General features: G+C 42.9%; 1 protein-coding gene across 1 annotated transcript in view; it reads right to left on the bottom strand.

The window, feature by feature from the left end:
• Positions 1–8,664, bottom strand: part of nelfb (negative elongation factor complex member B) — a 75,248-nt gene extending 66,584 nt beyond the window's left edge. The window contains exons 1-3 of the mRNA XM_084307919.1: positions 8,449–8,664; positions 7,411–7,571; positions 555–654 (exon numbers count right to left, since the gene is read on the bottom strand). Of these exons, the coding sequence (XP_084164045.1) occupies positions 555–654; positions 7,411–7,571; positions 8,449–8,550 (363 nt within the window). The 5' untranslated portion in view covers positions 8,551–8,664. The remainder of the gene's footprint in view (positions 1–554; positions 655–7,410; positions 7,572–8,448) is intronic.
• Between the last annotated feature and the right edge of the window lie 8,295 nt (positions 8,665–16,959).

Below are 16,959 nucleotides of genomic sequence, written 5' to 3'. Positions count from 1 at the left end.
TCCTGGGTACTTGTTACTTTTAAAGCCCATGTGGCCGTCAGAAACACAGTAAGTCCTGGGTACTTGTTACTTTTAAAGCCCATGTGGCCGTCAGAAACAAAGTGAGTCCTGGGTACTTGTTACTTTTAAAGCCCATGTGGCCGTCAGAAACAAAGTGAGTCCTGGGTAGGGATGGGTACCGAATTCGGTACTTTTGAGGTACCGAACCGAAACACGTCGGTACTACCGAGTATCGAATCAAGTGAGAAACCAAAAAATAAAAAAATAAAAAATATTTTTTTTATTAATTTTTTTTTTTTAACTTTTTTCTTTTCATGTCAACGTCCACACGCACAATATATGCTTACCTAGGATTTGACTTGATTCAACAACAAAGCAGTCGGAGCAATGACAAGCCGAAAACTGTCGAAATTGTAGTTATTTGAAGTTTGGATTTTTTTTTACTTGTTACTTTTAAAGCCCATGTGGCTGTCAGAAACACAGTAAGTCCTGGGTACTTGTTACTTTTAAAGCCCATGTGGCTGTCAGAAACAAAGTGAGTCCTGGGTACTTGCCTTCGGTAGGTGCTTCAGCACCTGCATAACCACTGGCTGAATGGACGGCATCTTGACCAGTGGAAAGCTTTTCTCCAGAAGCTCTTCAAGCTTTCCATATCTACAGTTGGATGTGAAGAACACAAAATACATGTTTTTCTTTTTTTTAACAAATGAATATACATTGTCTGATAGTTAATAATAACTTTATTTGTATAGCACTTTTCATACAGAAGCTAGCATAAAAAAGATAGAGAGGTAGCAAGTAGGGGTGGGAATCACCAGTTTCATCACGATACGATATAGATTATTTGGATAACGATACGATATTTGCCGATATCACAAAGTCTGCCACGATACGATACGATTCGATTCAGGTGCCTGCGATCGATGAGACGATATTATATGCCCATTTAACACAATCCGTAACATTTAGATCAACTAAAAAAAGGCAACGGAGTGCGGCTAAGTGGCGCAGTGGGCAAGGCGCTCGCCACTAACACAGGAGATGCTGGGTTCGAGCCCAGCTCTCGGCATTGCTACCAGCTTGGCTGGTCGTTCATACTAACACAATTGGCAGTGTTAGGGGTGGGAAAGCCGGTGGGTGGGGATTGGACGTTGTGGACAGCGACTCCTACAGGTCGGTTGGTGCGCCTGTACAGCAGAATCGGGAAGTATCGGGGGCAGCGTGAGCCTCCCACGGCGCGCGTTACTCCTCGCCACTGAGAGATCGCGCTGTTCAGGTGAAAAGATGCAACAGCTGCCTCCTCATGTACCGGAGGGGACACGTGATGCAAGGCTTGGTCCTCAATGCAGCCGACCAGTGGGAGGCATAGTCTAGCAACGTTCGAGACAGGGGAGGGGAGAATTGGCGAGGCGAAATTGGGATGGGAGAAAAATAGAATAATGAGAAAAAGTGGATAATTTTTTTTTAAAGGCAACGGAAATATGATTTGACATTTTTATTTTTGAGCTCTTCCAGACATTTAAATGAAAAACAATCTATTGTTTTTAATACAAATAGACCTCCTGTTCACTGTAAAGTGACACGTTTTGATATATTGAGCTTTAAACTTAATTTTTTTTCTTTTGGAACTCACAATACGCAACGTAAAACCCCTTCCTCTCCGAAACCGTTCCTGCAATTGTTTTATGTTGCATGATGATCATGAATACATTTACTATGTATTGTATTTTTATGTTTAAATATCAACATTATCTGTCCATCCTAAGTACATTTACTATAAATATACTATATACTATCCTTCATCTGGTCTTTCCAAACGCACACGCACATAGAAAGGGAGAATGCCTGCCCCCCCCCCCCCCCCTTTTCCCAGTCCCCACTCTGCTGTCTCTCTGTCTATGGCTCTGATCAAGGTTAGCTTGTTGTTAGCTTACGCTAACGTAATGTTAATTTTGGTCTTTAATGCGACGTGGGCATAAAGGAATGGCGAGGATTGCAAAGCATGTTAGATGCATTTGACCCGTTGCGGAATAAAACAGCAGGGACTTGTTTTGGGTCGTAAAATAGGCACACTAGCCTTGCTCTGTTGCAATGTCCGCATTCCAGACGCTACTGCTGTGTGCTGTTGATCCGAGCGGATACGACTCTCCACGGAGTCCATGATTTTTCAAAATAAGAGTATCGCAATATGAATCGATCTTTTTACGCTGCATCGATCCTATTGGATCATTGATAATAGATTGATATATCGATCTGGATCGATGTATCGTCCCACCCCTAGTAGCAAGGTAAGGTAAATCACAGTGTTTCACATTAGGATCTAGCATCCCAATAGGCCTCTCTGTTTCCAGTTTCATTCAGTAATACAAATAATAAAAATAGAATAGACATAGTAAAAAAAAAAGCGGTTTGATTCAGTTTAAAAATAGGCTAAAAAGAATCAAATAGAACAGACATAAAATAGTACATACAACAGGGTATCTAACATACAACAGAGCAGTGCATCAGTTTTGAATTACAACAGAGCAGCGCTCTTAAAATTACAGTACATAGGAGGTAGTGGCATAAAATGTGCATAGAACCGACACATGAATTTGATAGGAAGTGTATAAAAGTAGGCAGGGTAGGGGAGCTCCCGTAGCTCACCGCGTATCTCGGCGCTATTTCGGCGTCAGGGACAACCGTGCTCGTCACGGATCTGGGGTACACGAGTTCGACTCGCGGACTCGCCGTATTTTCTCAGAGTGTCTTCCCCTACTCTACATCCTATTCAACCTGTTTCTGTCAGTCATGCTTGACCGTTTCTGTCGGTCATGCGTGACCAGAAAAGCGATAAACGCTAAAAAATGAAGTTAAAAAAAAAAAAAAAAAGTAGGCAGGGTAAGAAAGTGCAGGTAAAGTATAATTTGTGTCAGGATGTCCCTGATGATAGTTATTACATTATAGGGGTGGGGGAAAAAATCTATACGTAGTAGTATTGCGATACTTTGCGTGGCGAACTGGCGATACTGTATCGATACAGGGACGCCAAGTATCGATATTTAATTATTCATAAAAAAATTAAAAATTTTAAGATTTTTTGTATAAGGAAGTTGCATTGTTCATTTCAATACCTGTAATAGTACAGTAGTCCACACACACACATGTGTGCATTCAGTTAAGTTGGAATATGACTGTAATACAAACAGTTCAGTTTGTCAGGTACATGCAACACAGATTACAGTGTTTACATCTGTCTGCTTGAGAAAATACCATGTTCTGCAATAAAAATTATTGAAGAGAGATGAACAGACTGAACTTTATTTTATTAGATAAAACATGTTGACAGTTTTACTTTGCAGTTGAAAAAAGGTAATACATTAAATGTGATCAACATATTTTTTTTTAAATACAGCGTATCGCGATATATTTAGTATCGCGATACTATCGTATCGTGACGCAAGTATCGCGAATCGCGATAGTATCGTATCGTGAGGTCTCTGCCGATTCCCACCCCTATTACATTATATACAATTATGTTCTTGTGAATAAGTGCATATGTAGCAGAGGGTGTGTCTGGGTACATGGATGTGTGGTGTGATAGTGAGTATGGGCACAACATGGATGTGTTGTGTGGTAGAGTGTGTATGTAATAGGGCTGACCCCCATTAGTCGACTAATCGGTCGAAAGGAGCCGTAGTCGACTGCCAACCTCTTAGTCGAATAATTTTTTTTTTTAAATATAAAAAAGATATTATCATTCTTTCCAAAAGAAAAGAGGCCTAGAAGCGTGGCTAACGCTAATGGCACGCATACCAGAGGCTAACTGCCTACGAAAACGGGCACAGAGGCACTGAAAGAGGATTTCACCCATCTAATGAACACACTAGACTAGACAAATATCAAGATGTATCCATCAGTGGACCAATTGCATGCTTTTGCAGAGGACAAGAAGCCTTCAGTCGACTCCTTCAGACATTAAGCACCCCCCACAGCCCAATATATACTTTTTTTTTTTTTTTATTTATGGTCGACTAATAGTCGACTAACGGCAAATTTCGTCCAATCGTAGTCGACTATCCAAATCCTTAGTCGGGGACAGCCCTAGTATGTAGGTAGAGTGTGTATGTAGCCGGTAGAGTGTGTATGTAGGTTATGTAGGTAGAGTGTGTATGTAGGTAGAGTGTGTATGTAGGTAGAGTGTGTATGTAGGTAGAGTGTGTATGTGGGTATCATTCTTTTAGGTGCTGCAGCTGCACAAACTAATTTCGTTGTACTGTATTGTGCAATGACAATAAAGCTTTCTACTTCTACGTGTTATATATGTTCACCCTCTTAATGCTTTGTACCCTTTAAGCAATATTTCTTGTACTGTTCCTTTACTCCATTTACGAGAAATCAGCTTACTACGAATAAACGCTCTAGCGTACAGAGAGCATGTTTTGTCGTAAACCACTCCTAACAACCCTCTTTCTCATAACATTAACCAAGGACCCCGGGTCCTGTTATTGCAGGTGCAGCTACATTAGTTTCTTCTACATGAAAATCTTGTTTCTATAAAGCTCAGGGTAAACATACTCTGGGCTCACTACTCAGATTGCCATCCGCTCACTGTATTAACCTTAACCGTCGGTAGTGTGATAGTAAAGGGTTAACCTTCTGTCGTGTGGTAGCGAAAGGGTTAACCTGCTGTCGTGTCGCAGTGAAAGGGTTAAACAGATCCTTCTGTGCACAGAATTTAAATAATTTTATTTCTATCCCTTGACTCTATCTCAATTTCTCTTAAGCTTTTCATAACATAGTGATGAATAAAACAGCAACTGTGTGTGTGAATAGTGCACCATGAGGGATATGCGAGTGTTAATATCTTTAGCACTTCTTCAATCATTATCTGAAATGAAAAAATAAATAACTCTCTAACCCTAACTAACCTTACTGTCATCATGCACTTGTCCTAATAAACTAACCTACACTGTAGCACTCAACACTTTGATCAACATTGTTACTCAGCTGCTAGAGTTGTACCCTTCCTGATGACTTGTCGTACAGAACTTGTAAGTCGCTTTGGATAAAAGCGTCAGCTAAATGACTAAATGTAAATGTAAATATTAGCGCTATGGGCAAGTTGGCATCAGCCCGGTTCGATTACCAGTGCAAAGACAGCTTCGGGGAGGGAGGCAAGAGCATCATACACTGAACAACCCTTCCAATCCATACAGGGCAAAATCCATAACCAATGCCTTAGGCTCAGGCTACATTAATCCGTTGTGTCTGTCCATCTACGTCTGTCTGTAATTAATTTGAAATGACAAGTATCCATTTGTTGGACAGGGTAGACGCTGTGTCCATCACTGCCAGACTTGTGTCCGTTTTGATGGACAGAAAAGTTTGGAGGGGGTGAACTTTTGGAAATGACAGATACGTTACCATCCGCAAAGCTGCTGTTTCTGCAGGCACGATTATGTTAGGTTCTAATTAAACCAATGGAATGTTTAATTTATTAACAAATTAAATTTGTATCTGTTCAGTGACGGATCAATGTAGCCACAGCCTTAAGGTTGTCGTTTAGAGTGAACTACGGTATATGCAGCCCAATGCAGTAGTGTAACTAACTATGGTTTGTTGTGTTAATGCACAATGTCGAGCCACAACATTCATATTTCATCTCAGTCACTTCAGAAACAAGGTAATTCCCAATCTTGAGCAGACACAAGCTATAACTGTCACTGTCAATTATCCAACATGCCCACTTCTACAAACACTACTAGTCCATACACAGAGGAAAGTTATCTGTCTTCTACTTCTACTACACCAGAGTGAGATACACAGAAAAAGGAAAGTACTGCAGACACGCCCCCTTATAAGAGCCACTTAGAATTAAGTAAGAGATAATGTATAGCTACGAGGTCATTGTCGCAAAATAATTGACCGACACAGAGTTTAGAACACCGAGGCGCCTCGCGTAGTGAGGTACCAATATACCTCATGGTACCAAAGCACCTCAAAGGCGCTTAAAACAAAATTACAAACATCACAAAACAAACTGGTCAGACTACTACTTGACCTGAACCCCAGAACCCACCTCACCCCTGCCCACTTTGACAACCTAGGATGGCTTAGAGTAGACGACAGAGTACAGCAACTTGCAATGGGCCTGGTCTACAAGATACACTATACGACCGGGGTGCCCATGTACATGTCAAAATACTTCCCAAAGGTCAGTGAATACCACAACCACTACACCAGAGGAAGCTCAACAAATCATGTTAAACCCAGATTCGGCTCAAACAAGGGACTAAACACGTTTCGCAATTATGCCACAACAATGTGGAACGCCCTACCCAAAGCTGTAAAGGAATGTGAATCCCTGCCCACATTCAAAACCGCTCTTAAAGAGCACCTACGGGAGGCTGCAATTCGAAACTGGCCACCGTAAATGCCCAAAACCCCCACCACCTCCTAATAGACAGCCTCCTCCCCACCGCATGTATATATTCCCTCCCCGCCGTATGTATATTTCCCTCCCACCCACCCACCCCCTCCTAATGTACAGTCCCCTCCCCATCATATGTATATACTCTGTCTAGGATCTAGGGGTAACAGTACTGTATATTTGAATACCGCTTATGTCACAAATGTATCAGTACTAAATACCTATATGTCCCTATGCCATAAATGTCATGTATGTTGTGTATGTCATAAATGTCTATATGAATTGAAATGGGGGACCCTGATGGAAACAAGACAAACGTCTTTCTCAGGTCTGCATCCCCTTAACAATTGTATGTATTGAGCCGTACTGTATTGTACCCATTCTGCAATCTGTTAAATAAAGTTCTCATTCATTCATTCATTCATTCATTCATTCAATTATTTTGCGACAATGACCGAGTATAGCTATACATTATCCCGCTTATTACATGGCTAACTTACTAACAATATACCCAATTCATTTTACACCATCGACAAGACGAGATCAAATGCAGTTCTGTTCTGTCGCTCCGCTGTCATCGCTGGCAGCTTCGCCAGCGGCAGGTGTGTGGACTGATTGCACTGATGTCAGTGGGCTTGATTTCTACAGCTGCGCACAGCGGTCATTATTGCTCGGCAGAGGTCCGTTATCGAGTAATAACGGACCTCTGACGAGCGCTGTTGACCAATCACAATCAAGCATTTTGGCGAATGTGAAAACGCCATGTAATAACAAGGAATATAGTATGTATGTAATATAAGTATGTGTTACTTACTGACTGTATGTTCTCAGGTAACATGTCGAACCGAAGGCAATTAAAAAGTATTATCATTTTAAAACAAATACCGTACCGAACCGAAACCTGTGATATGAACGAAACCGTTCCACTTTTTAAATGTGCTTCGAGGAACATAGTGCCAACTCATAAGCAACAAGACATGTAGCTAACCAAACGTTACCTGTCCTCGTCCTTGCCCTCTGCGATGGTGGCGACCCGCTCCCTCAACTTGTCCCGTAGCTCATCAAAGACAGACTGATGGAACTCCAGCCGAGGAGTTCCGTGCAGGTCCAGGAAAGGCAGAGCAGACTGGAGAGTTGGCAAAAGAATGCCATTTTCTGTCTGCAGTCAAGACAAAAACACAAACGGCACCGTGTTGGGGGGGGGTGAACTGGTTTACAACTAGTTGTATGGCAAGCCAATTACAACATTTAGGGCAATGAAAAACTATGGCTAAAGTTAGCTGGTTGGCACAACATGTCCTCGATTAACCCTTTCACTGCCGCACTACCAAACTGTTAACCCTTTCACTGCGACAATACACAGAAGGTTAACCCTTTCACTGCCGCACAACAGCAGGTTGACCCTTTCACTGCCACACTACAGAAGGTTTTAAATGATGTGATGGTAAAGGGTTAACCTTCTGTATTGTGGCAGTGAAAGGGTTCAAACACCCCTGTCTTGTTCAACAGACGTGAATGAATGAATGAAAACTTTATTAACAGATTGCAGAATTGGTACAGTACAGTACAGCTCAATACACACAATTGTTAAGGGGATGCAGACCAGAGAAAGAATTTCGTCTTGTTTACATCAGGGGCCATTTTCAATTCACAATGAGAGACGTTAGGCAGCGAGGCAAATGTTAACCTTAAAATTACAGCAAAAACAAACTAACCGAGCTAGCTAGACAGCATGCTTGGGCCAACCTGTTAATACAATTTTCAATGAATGAATGAATGAATGAATGAAAACTTTATTAACAGATTGCAGAATGGGTACAGTACAGTACGGCTCAATACATACAATTGTTAAGGGGATGCAGACCAGAGAAAGACTTTCGTCTTGTTTACATCAGGGTCCCCCATTTTCAATCACATGATAACTTAGGTCGCCGGTTCCAACAGTTAGTTAGTTAGTTAGTTAGTTAGTTAGTTAGTTAGTTAGTTAGTTAGTTAGTTAGTTAGTTAGTTAGTTAGTTAGTTAGTTAGCTTGTTACCTGGAACTGGTCGATAGCCTTCAGGGGCTCTGTGCAGTTGGTGAGAGTTTCCTTCAGATCCTCGCCGTGGGAGATTCCCAACTCGGGCAGTCCAGCAAACATGTTTTCGTTTCAGTAATGTCATCAATTAGTCGGGATGCAGATTAAATACTTTGCTGAATAAAATCAACAACAGCAACCATAAGATGTGTTCGCTGTCAAAGCACACTTCCTGTGTCGGCGGTACAACTCTGTCAACAGTTCGATCAACACAAAAGCAAGATGGCACAAAGGTTCCGGGGCTTTTTCTTCATTTTGCAGGAATCTAGAGTGCATGTAAAATCTAAATTTAATAATAAATAAATAAAATCCCTTCCATGCGAACTATCTGAAAGCTGATTATTTATAATAGAATACGATATACCTGGCTGTGCGCGATGCCCTAATGATACAGATAAAGCGCTCAATGAAGAAACCCAATCCCATTGCATTGTCAAAATAAAGTCCAACATTATTACACACTACAAATGTACATAACGACATACCTTACAATCAGTGGTGGGAAATAAAATTATTTTATGTACTGCACCTATGGAGAATATAATTTATGCAAAAGAAATCATACAATTGATGGCACATGTTGCTGAAGATTAAGCACTTAAAAGTGTAAACCAACAATCCCAAAGAGGACATAATCAAAGCAGCATAACTGGACCACTTTAACATTACCTTTGTTGAAGTCAGAGGTTCGGTGTAGGATTGTTAGTAACTGTCTAACTGCATATATAACTGTTTACACTAGTAACTGTCTAACTGCATATATAACTGTTTCCACTAGAGGGCGCTCTAGGCGGAGCCACTCAGGAACATCACCAGGTGGCGAGTATAAATAGAGATGTCTCCTCCCATTCTTTCTCTTTCCCCCCAGCCTCTCAGCGAGAGGAGAACTGTAGAACTGCTGCTCTGCCATGTGAATAAATAAACCACACTAAAGATAGAAACCATGCCTCTTGACCACATTATTGTCACCCTATAGTCGGATTCTGTCAACAGGTTATGGGCCCAGATAACGCCGGGGCGAAATAATAAGGGTAGCAAGCTTAGCTGAAGTATAGGCTATAGGTTAGCGCCGGGAGCACCGCGTGGCTAGACGCTAGGCCAACAAGAGCTAAAGCTACACCTACCACCAAGGGAAGGGGCAAATGGCCCTCATTCAATGGAAAAGCAGAGGACTACGAGCTCTGGGAAGAGCGCATGCTATGCTGCATGCACGGTGCGGGAATGAAGGAGACTATCCTGGCAGCCCCCACGGGAGACCTGACGGCGGAAGAGCAAGCCCTGGACAACCAGCGTAACGCAGACGCGTACTGTGAGTTAGCGCCGCTGCTCGACGACACCAGCTTGGGGCTGATATTCCGCGACACTAAAGACAAAGGCCGAGAAAGCCTGGAGGTGTTGAGAGAGCATTACATCGGGCGAGGAAGACCCCGAGTCGTGGCCCTCTACATAGCACTAACGGCCCTGAGGAAGGGGCACACAGAGACTGTGACCAAATACGTCAACAGAGCGGAGCAGATCACGACGCCATTGAGGAGTGCCGGAGAAGCACCAAGCGATGGGCTAATGATGGCGATGATGATGAGAGGACTACCGGAGCTGTACAAACCGTTCACACTCCTGGTAACACACGGTTCAACGGACATGACGCTGGGACAGTTCAAGGCCAAGCTAAGAAACTTCGAGGCCTCAGAAGATACCCACCCAGCCGCCGCGGAGAGAGGGTGCTAAAGGCCCGAGCGACACCAAGGGAGAGAACCAGGACCATGGCGGAACTGGCGTGTTGGCGATGTGGAGAGAGGCCATCGGAGAAGCGACTGCACAAAGACTGTCTGGTGTAGCGACCAGAGCGTGCGATACGCGCATGGACAAGATGACGGCCATGGACGAGACGGCGGCCATGGAAGAGACGGCGGCCACGGACAAAATGGCGGCTACGGACAAGATGACGGCTACAGACAAGATGACGGCTGTGGACAGGGTGACGACAGCGGACACGATGGCGGCGACGGTCGACGTGAGACGGATCGAGACGACGCCCGGAGAATAACGGTACAAGAAGACTGCGCTTTCGGGGCGCGGGCGGCGTGCAACGCCGGACCGGCCCAGCTGCAGCGGGCCCAGAGGAGGGGGCTGATCGTGGACACAGGTGCGTCGTCCCATGTCATCAACGACAGGAGTCGGTTCAAGAACTTTGACGACACTTTCCACCCGGGGAGGCACAGCATGGAGCTGGCAGACGGGAGACGCACCTACGGATTGGCGCAAGAGAGAGGAGACGCACAGGTATGCCTCACGGACTGTAGGGGGCGCCGGCGTACGGTGACGCTAAAGAACGCTCTCTACGTACCATCGTTCCCACAAGGACTATTCTCTGTAATAGCTGCTACTGCAAGCGGTGCCAAGGTATTCTTCGATAAAGGTAAAAATGTTCTTGTAGAACCTGACGGTACACGGTTTGACATAAAGATGTACCAGAGAATATATTATCTGCAAACGGAGTGTAATGACAATGACAAATGTAATGATAATAATGATATGTGTAGTGTGACGGCCAGTCACGATATTCAGACATGGCACGAGATTATGGGTCATTGTAATTACGAGGATTTACTGAAACTGCAAGCAGTGACAGAAGGCATGCATGCACATTGAAGGTGAAAAGCTTAGACCTGACAAAAATTGTGCAGCGTGACAAAACGGGGAAGTTTACTCAACCGAGATACAGAAATCCCACAGAAAAAGTATGGGTACCACTCAGGCCACGTGAGCGGATCGGCGCGGCCGAGAAATCCGCTCTTCGCTCTTTAAAGCTTGGTCCGCTCCGCTAATCGATCATGTTGACCCCGCCCCCAAGTCGCTCTCCGCTCGCTCCCCGCTCACCTTGAATCGAGCCCCGCGCCAGATCGCTCGGCAGATTTTTTTATTTTTTTGGAGCATGGTGTAAATTAGCTCAAACTACAACAGTCTACACCCCCTGGGCCCCTTAACAATTGTTTGTATTGAGCCGCATTGTAATTGTACCCATTCTGCAATGTTAAATAACGTTGTTTATCCATTCACTAGCTATATTAAGCGATGATAGGCTAGCCGAGCCACAATGCTATGGTCGCTGCCATTAACGTTAGCATGTAAGCTAACGTCAACAACAATGGCGTCGATACGTTTTCTAACAGGAGTGAGTGTGGGCGTCTCTACAGTGACAAAGCCTGAACCGGATATCACAGGTTCACCCTTCTCATTGGTTGAAAATGGCCTTCATGTTTGTACATCGCCATCTGTTGCTTTGGCATTGTACTGCATGTATATTACATCAACAGTGTTAAACCACTGTGAGCGACCTGGAGTGGATTGGAGCGGAGGAGAACTCTCGCTCCGGACGTCGCGCCGACCCATTTTAAAACCCACTCCTCGCTCACGTCAAAACCGCCCGCTCCGCGCCCCGCGCCGCTCACGCTCCGATCCGCTCACATGGCCTGGTACCACTTGCATTAGTTGACACGGACCTAGCCGGCCCAGTAAGCAACGAGTCCATAGGAGGCTTTAGATATGTACAGTCTTTTACAGATGTGTGCACAGGGGCAGTGTTTGTTTACTTTCTCAAAGCAAAGAGTGACACACTCCAGGCCACGGAAAAATTCCTGACAGACGTAGCCCCTTATGGTAACGTAGGATGCTTGAGGTCCGACAACGAAACCGAGTGACTAATTGCTTAAATGCTGAAGGAGGGTACTCCATGTTTAAATACTGAAGGAGGGTGGCTACACTGCTTAAAGGCAGGAGGATGATACTCTAGGTTTAAATACGGGAGGAGTAGAATCCAGGTTTAAATACCTGATTAGAGTCCATGTCTAAATACTGAAATGAATCCTATGTTTAATTCCATGTTTAAGTACAGAGGTGGATGATTTACCATGTTTAAATACAAAAATGGATCCCATGGTTAAATACAAAGGTGGATGACTTACCATGTTCTCAATGATGTAACTATGTGGGAAAGACCCTGAAATGTTTAGACATGTAAGAATGTAGATCAAGGGAAACACCATGTGATCAAAGACTAGACTATCAGGAGGATGCTCAGAAACTGACAAATGTAAAAAATGTACAGAGAAGCTGTGGGTAGCCTCATTTATTTAACAATGTGTACCCGCCCTGACCAATGGTTTGTAGTGAGTAGATTGTCACAGCATTTTGTTGACCCCACAGAGGAGCATTTGGATTACAGCCAAACATGTTTTTTTTGTTATCTTAAAGGTACAGGATATTGTGTGAGTTTGAATACAGACAGCTCACTGGTTTCGTGGAAAACAAAGAAGCAGCCCGCAGTGGCACTATCAACTTGTGAAGCCGAATATACGGCTCTAGCTATGACCATAGTTGAGTGTATTTATCCAGAACAACTGCTAGAAGTGATGGAGATAAGATTATAGAATAGAATAGAATAGAATAGAATAGAATAGAATAGAATAGAATAGAATAGAATAGAAATACTTTTATTATCCCGTGGGAAATTAGACACTGCAAATCGCTCAACATTTAAACATTTAGACAGGACAGGTCACAAATTAGAATAATAACACAAATCAAATCAAGTTGCCTAGGATAAGAGTAGAGTAAAATAAAATAGGATACAATTAAATTAAATAAAATACAGAAATAAATACAGTAAGAATATACTGAGCATACTGAGCATGGGGTAAACAATTTGGTCAATATAATTATAATTTAAATCTAACTAAATGAAATATGAAATATATATTCCAGTATTCAGTGTAACTAGGTGCAGTATGCTTTAGGTAGTGTATTGTCCTCCTTGGGTTCCAATAAGACTTAGATCAATGTCTGGCAGCCGTCGCTGCCCCCTGTTGTGGAGCCTGGAGGCCGCTAGTCGCGTCCTCCTGCCACTATTGAGCTGCCGCTCTGTGCTCAGTGATGCAGTGAGGCACAGTGATGCATTATATAGTCTGATGGCTGTTGGAATGAAGGACTTCCTGTGCCGTTCAGTGCTGCATTTGGGTAGTGTGAGCCTAGCACTGAACATGCTCCTCCTGTCAGCCAAGTCTGTGTATAGTGGATGGGTGGGGTTTTCCCTGATGGCCTGGAGCTTAGCGAGGCTCCTCCTCTCCGCCACCCTCGCTAGAGAGTCCAGCTCAACCCCAACCACGCTGCTGGCCTTCCTGACCAGCTTATCCAGCCTGGTTGTGTCCACTGCTCTCAGTCCGCTGCCCCAGCAGGTCACAGCGTACAAGAAGGCGCCCGCCACCACCGACTCATAGAACATCCTCAACATCCTTGTACAGACATTGAAGGATCTCAGCCTTCTGAGGAAGTAGAGTCGGCTCTGGCCCTTCTTGTATAGTGCTTCTGCATGTTTTGACCCGTTCAGTTTGTTGTCGATGTGCACACCGAGGTATTTGTACACCTCAACCATGTCCACATCAACTCCCCTGATGATGAGTATATTGCTTAATATGTACTAGGTAATTGGAATGTATCCTCTATACCAAATAAGGTGGTTCTTGAACATCAACATCATTTAAAACTGATGGACACGGTGTACATATGAAGGCTGTTGTTTATGAGGGCAACCAGGGAACCATTGTGATTGCTAGGAACCCAGTGTGTCAACATAGATGTAAACATGTCAATATAGAAAATATCATCTCATCAGATCTGTCATCAGAGAAGAAAGAATGACACTGGTTTACTGTCCAACGGACGACAGGGTAGCAGACACTATGAGGAAACCTGTTCCAAATTAAAATTGAAGGGATTTACAAGGGTCATGTTTAATGTGTAAATATTGACTGTCATATCTTGTTGATGTTTTGGATTATATTATTTCATTTGTAAAATGTTTTTCAAAGAAGTTATCCAGTGTGCTAATACAAACCCTAAGTGGGAGTGTTGAAGTCAGAGGTTCGGTGTAGGATTGTTAGTAACTGTCTAACTGCATATATAACTGTTTACACTAGTAACTGTCTAACTGCATAATATAACTGTTTCCACTAGAGGGCGCTCTAGGCGGAGCCACTCAGGAACACCACCAGGTGGCGAGTATAAATAGAGATGTCTCCTCCCATTCTTTCTCTTTCCCCCCAGCCTCTCAGCGAGAGGAGAACTGTAGAACTGCTGCTCTGCCATGTGAATAAATAAACCACACCAAAGATAGAAACCATGCCTCTTGACCACATTATTGTCGCCCTATAGCCGGATTCTTAAAATTATTTTATGTACTGCACCTATGGAGAATATATGCTAAAAAAATTCATACAATTGATGGCACATGTTGCTGAAGATTAAGCACTTAAAAGTGTAAACCAACAATCCCAAAGAGGACATAATCAAAGCAGCATAACTGGACCACTTTAACATTATCTTGTTCAGAGGTCAATTGATGGAGGTTTGAACACTCCCAAGTACTGAAATGCAAGAATGTGATATAGAATATCAGTGTCAAATACTTCTCTAATTTTACTTAAGTATAATTTAAAATGACTTTAGCTCCAGCACCCTAAAACCACCCCTCTTCCCTCCATGCTAGCTCACTGTCCATGATACCCACATGCAGAACCTCCTTGTGTTATCCTATCCTTGTGTTGAAAATGAACAGCGATCCTATTTTGTCTTACAGACTTATAAGAGGTATACAGTACACACCTTTACCGTGACCACTGCTGTTGGAGGACACATCACACAAAATATGTGGTTTTTATTCCTATTTTTATTTTATTTATTTTTGCCATTTTTTGTTTTTCCCTTGGCAATGGTTTGACAGACATGTGGGTTGTTAGCTACTGCATCAACAGATAGGAATCAGGGATATTGCCCTGCCTTGGTATTTCCTGAAAAACATGTGGCTTGTTACAGTAATAACAGATAGGAGCCAGGAATATTGTATGCGGTACTAAATAAATGTATTAAAAATAAAAATAATTAAGAAAGAAATATGATTTATGTACTCATCAAAACAGTACACAAATCCACATACAGTAGAAGTACCTAAATACCAGCAGCAATTACATTTATGGCTACACACACACACACACACACACACGCACACAAAATAACACTAAAGAAATGATCAAACCTATCATGATGTACATGTCAAAATACTTCCCAAAGGTCAGTGAATACCACGACCACAACACCAGAGGGAGTTCCACAAATCATATTCAACCCAGATTCGGCACAAACAAGGGACTAAACACGTTGTTTGGTGCTAGCTATCAAGGATGACACTGATTGTATTCAGGTGTGTACTTTATTGAGCACTCGCATCAAGTCCAGCTCTGAGCATACAATGCATATACATCAGTCTACTTCTACAGTCTTAACCTATGCCTAGCCTCTCTCAGGTGGAGAGCGCCCTCTCCTGACCAGGGCCCCGTTCCTTGTACCTGGATAACTGAGTTAGCCGGATAACTTTAACTGGATAACTGAGTTAGCCGGACTTTCCGGTTCCCCGTACGTGGATTTTCCAAATCACCATGACAACAGATCCAAAAGTTTGAGCCTGGTCGAAAGCAGAGTTCAAGTTCAAGTTAGCCTGAACCATCGCCACGCCCCCGCAAAGAAGTGACAGCCCGTTTCCTGAAACTATTCCCACAGTCTACGATCTGCATTATACCATTCTGAATTACGTTTTTGTGCTCCATTCTTCCAGAGGGGGCTTTTGAAATGTAAAATAGACCCAAAATGCTGATACTAAATTCACTTTGTCCTAAATAATGCACGTTATATATACCGTGGCGCTCGCTCGTGCGATGTACACATTATGTGGTTATTTTAATTGTAACTGGGATTAAGATGTCTGATGAGATGCGCTGTTTGACGGATTTGAGAAATTGAATGAGCCGTTGACGTCACATTAATGAATGAGGATAAAGAGATAAACTTCATTCAAAACAAAGGATATTCTAAACACGGGTCTCTCGTTCATTAATGTATAAACAATGAATTTATCCCATCTGGCACAGTGGTGCAGCGGTAGTGCTCAAGCCTGCCAACCCAGCGACCGGGGTTCAAAACCCGGTGTTTCCAATATGATTTTTTTGAATATAATATTAATGATTATACGCCAAAGTAGCCTGGTTTTAAGTTAAAATATTATAAATCTACATGCATTGAGGATGTCATTCTTTATATAGCTCTCAACGTGCACCAAATTGAATTATTCCTATATTGCAAAAAGAAGGAAAAGACTAGGGTCTCGAACCCCGGTCGTCTGCGTGATAGTCAAAACAACAACCCGTTAGACCACATTGGAGATAAGTTAAAGATCGACTATACATCAATCAATGGGTAAGAGAGCCGTATCGTAATTCTGTATAAGTTTAACTAATTATTTTCGCTAGCAAGATCTCATTTGATTATTCAATCCAGCAGGCAAGTTTAAAGAAATATAATCTGATTGATTGAGGTAATGAGGGACTTAAAATTAGCCTATAGATAACGCATTTAACTTGTCGG

The sequence above is a fragment of the Notolepis coatsorum genome (genome assembly GCF_963971535.1).
Source record: "Notolepis coatsorum genome assembly, chromosome: 2".
Taxonomy (NCBI): domain Eukaryota; kingdom Metazoa; phylum Chordata; class Actinopteri; order Aulopiformes; family Paralepididae; genus Notolepis; species Notolepis coatsorum.
Note: the sequence above shows the minus strand (reverse complement) of the source record. Positions and strands in the feature narration are given on the sequence as shown.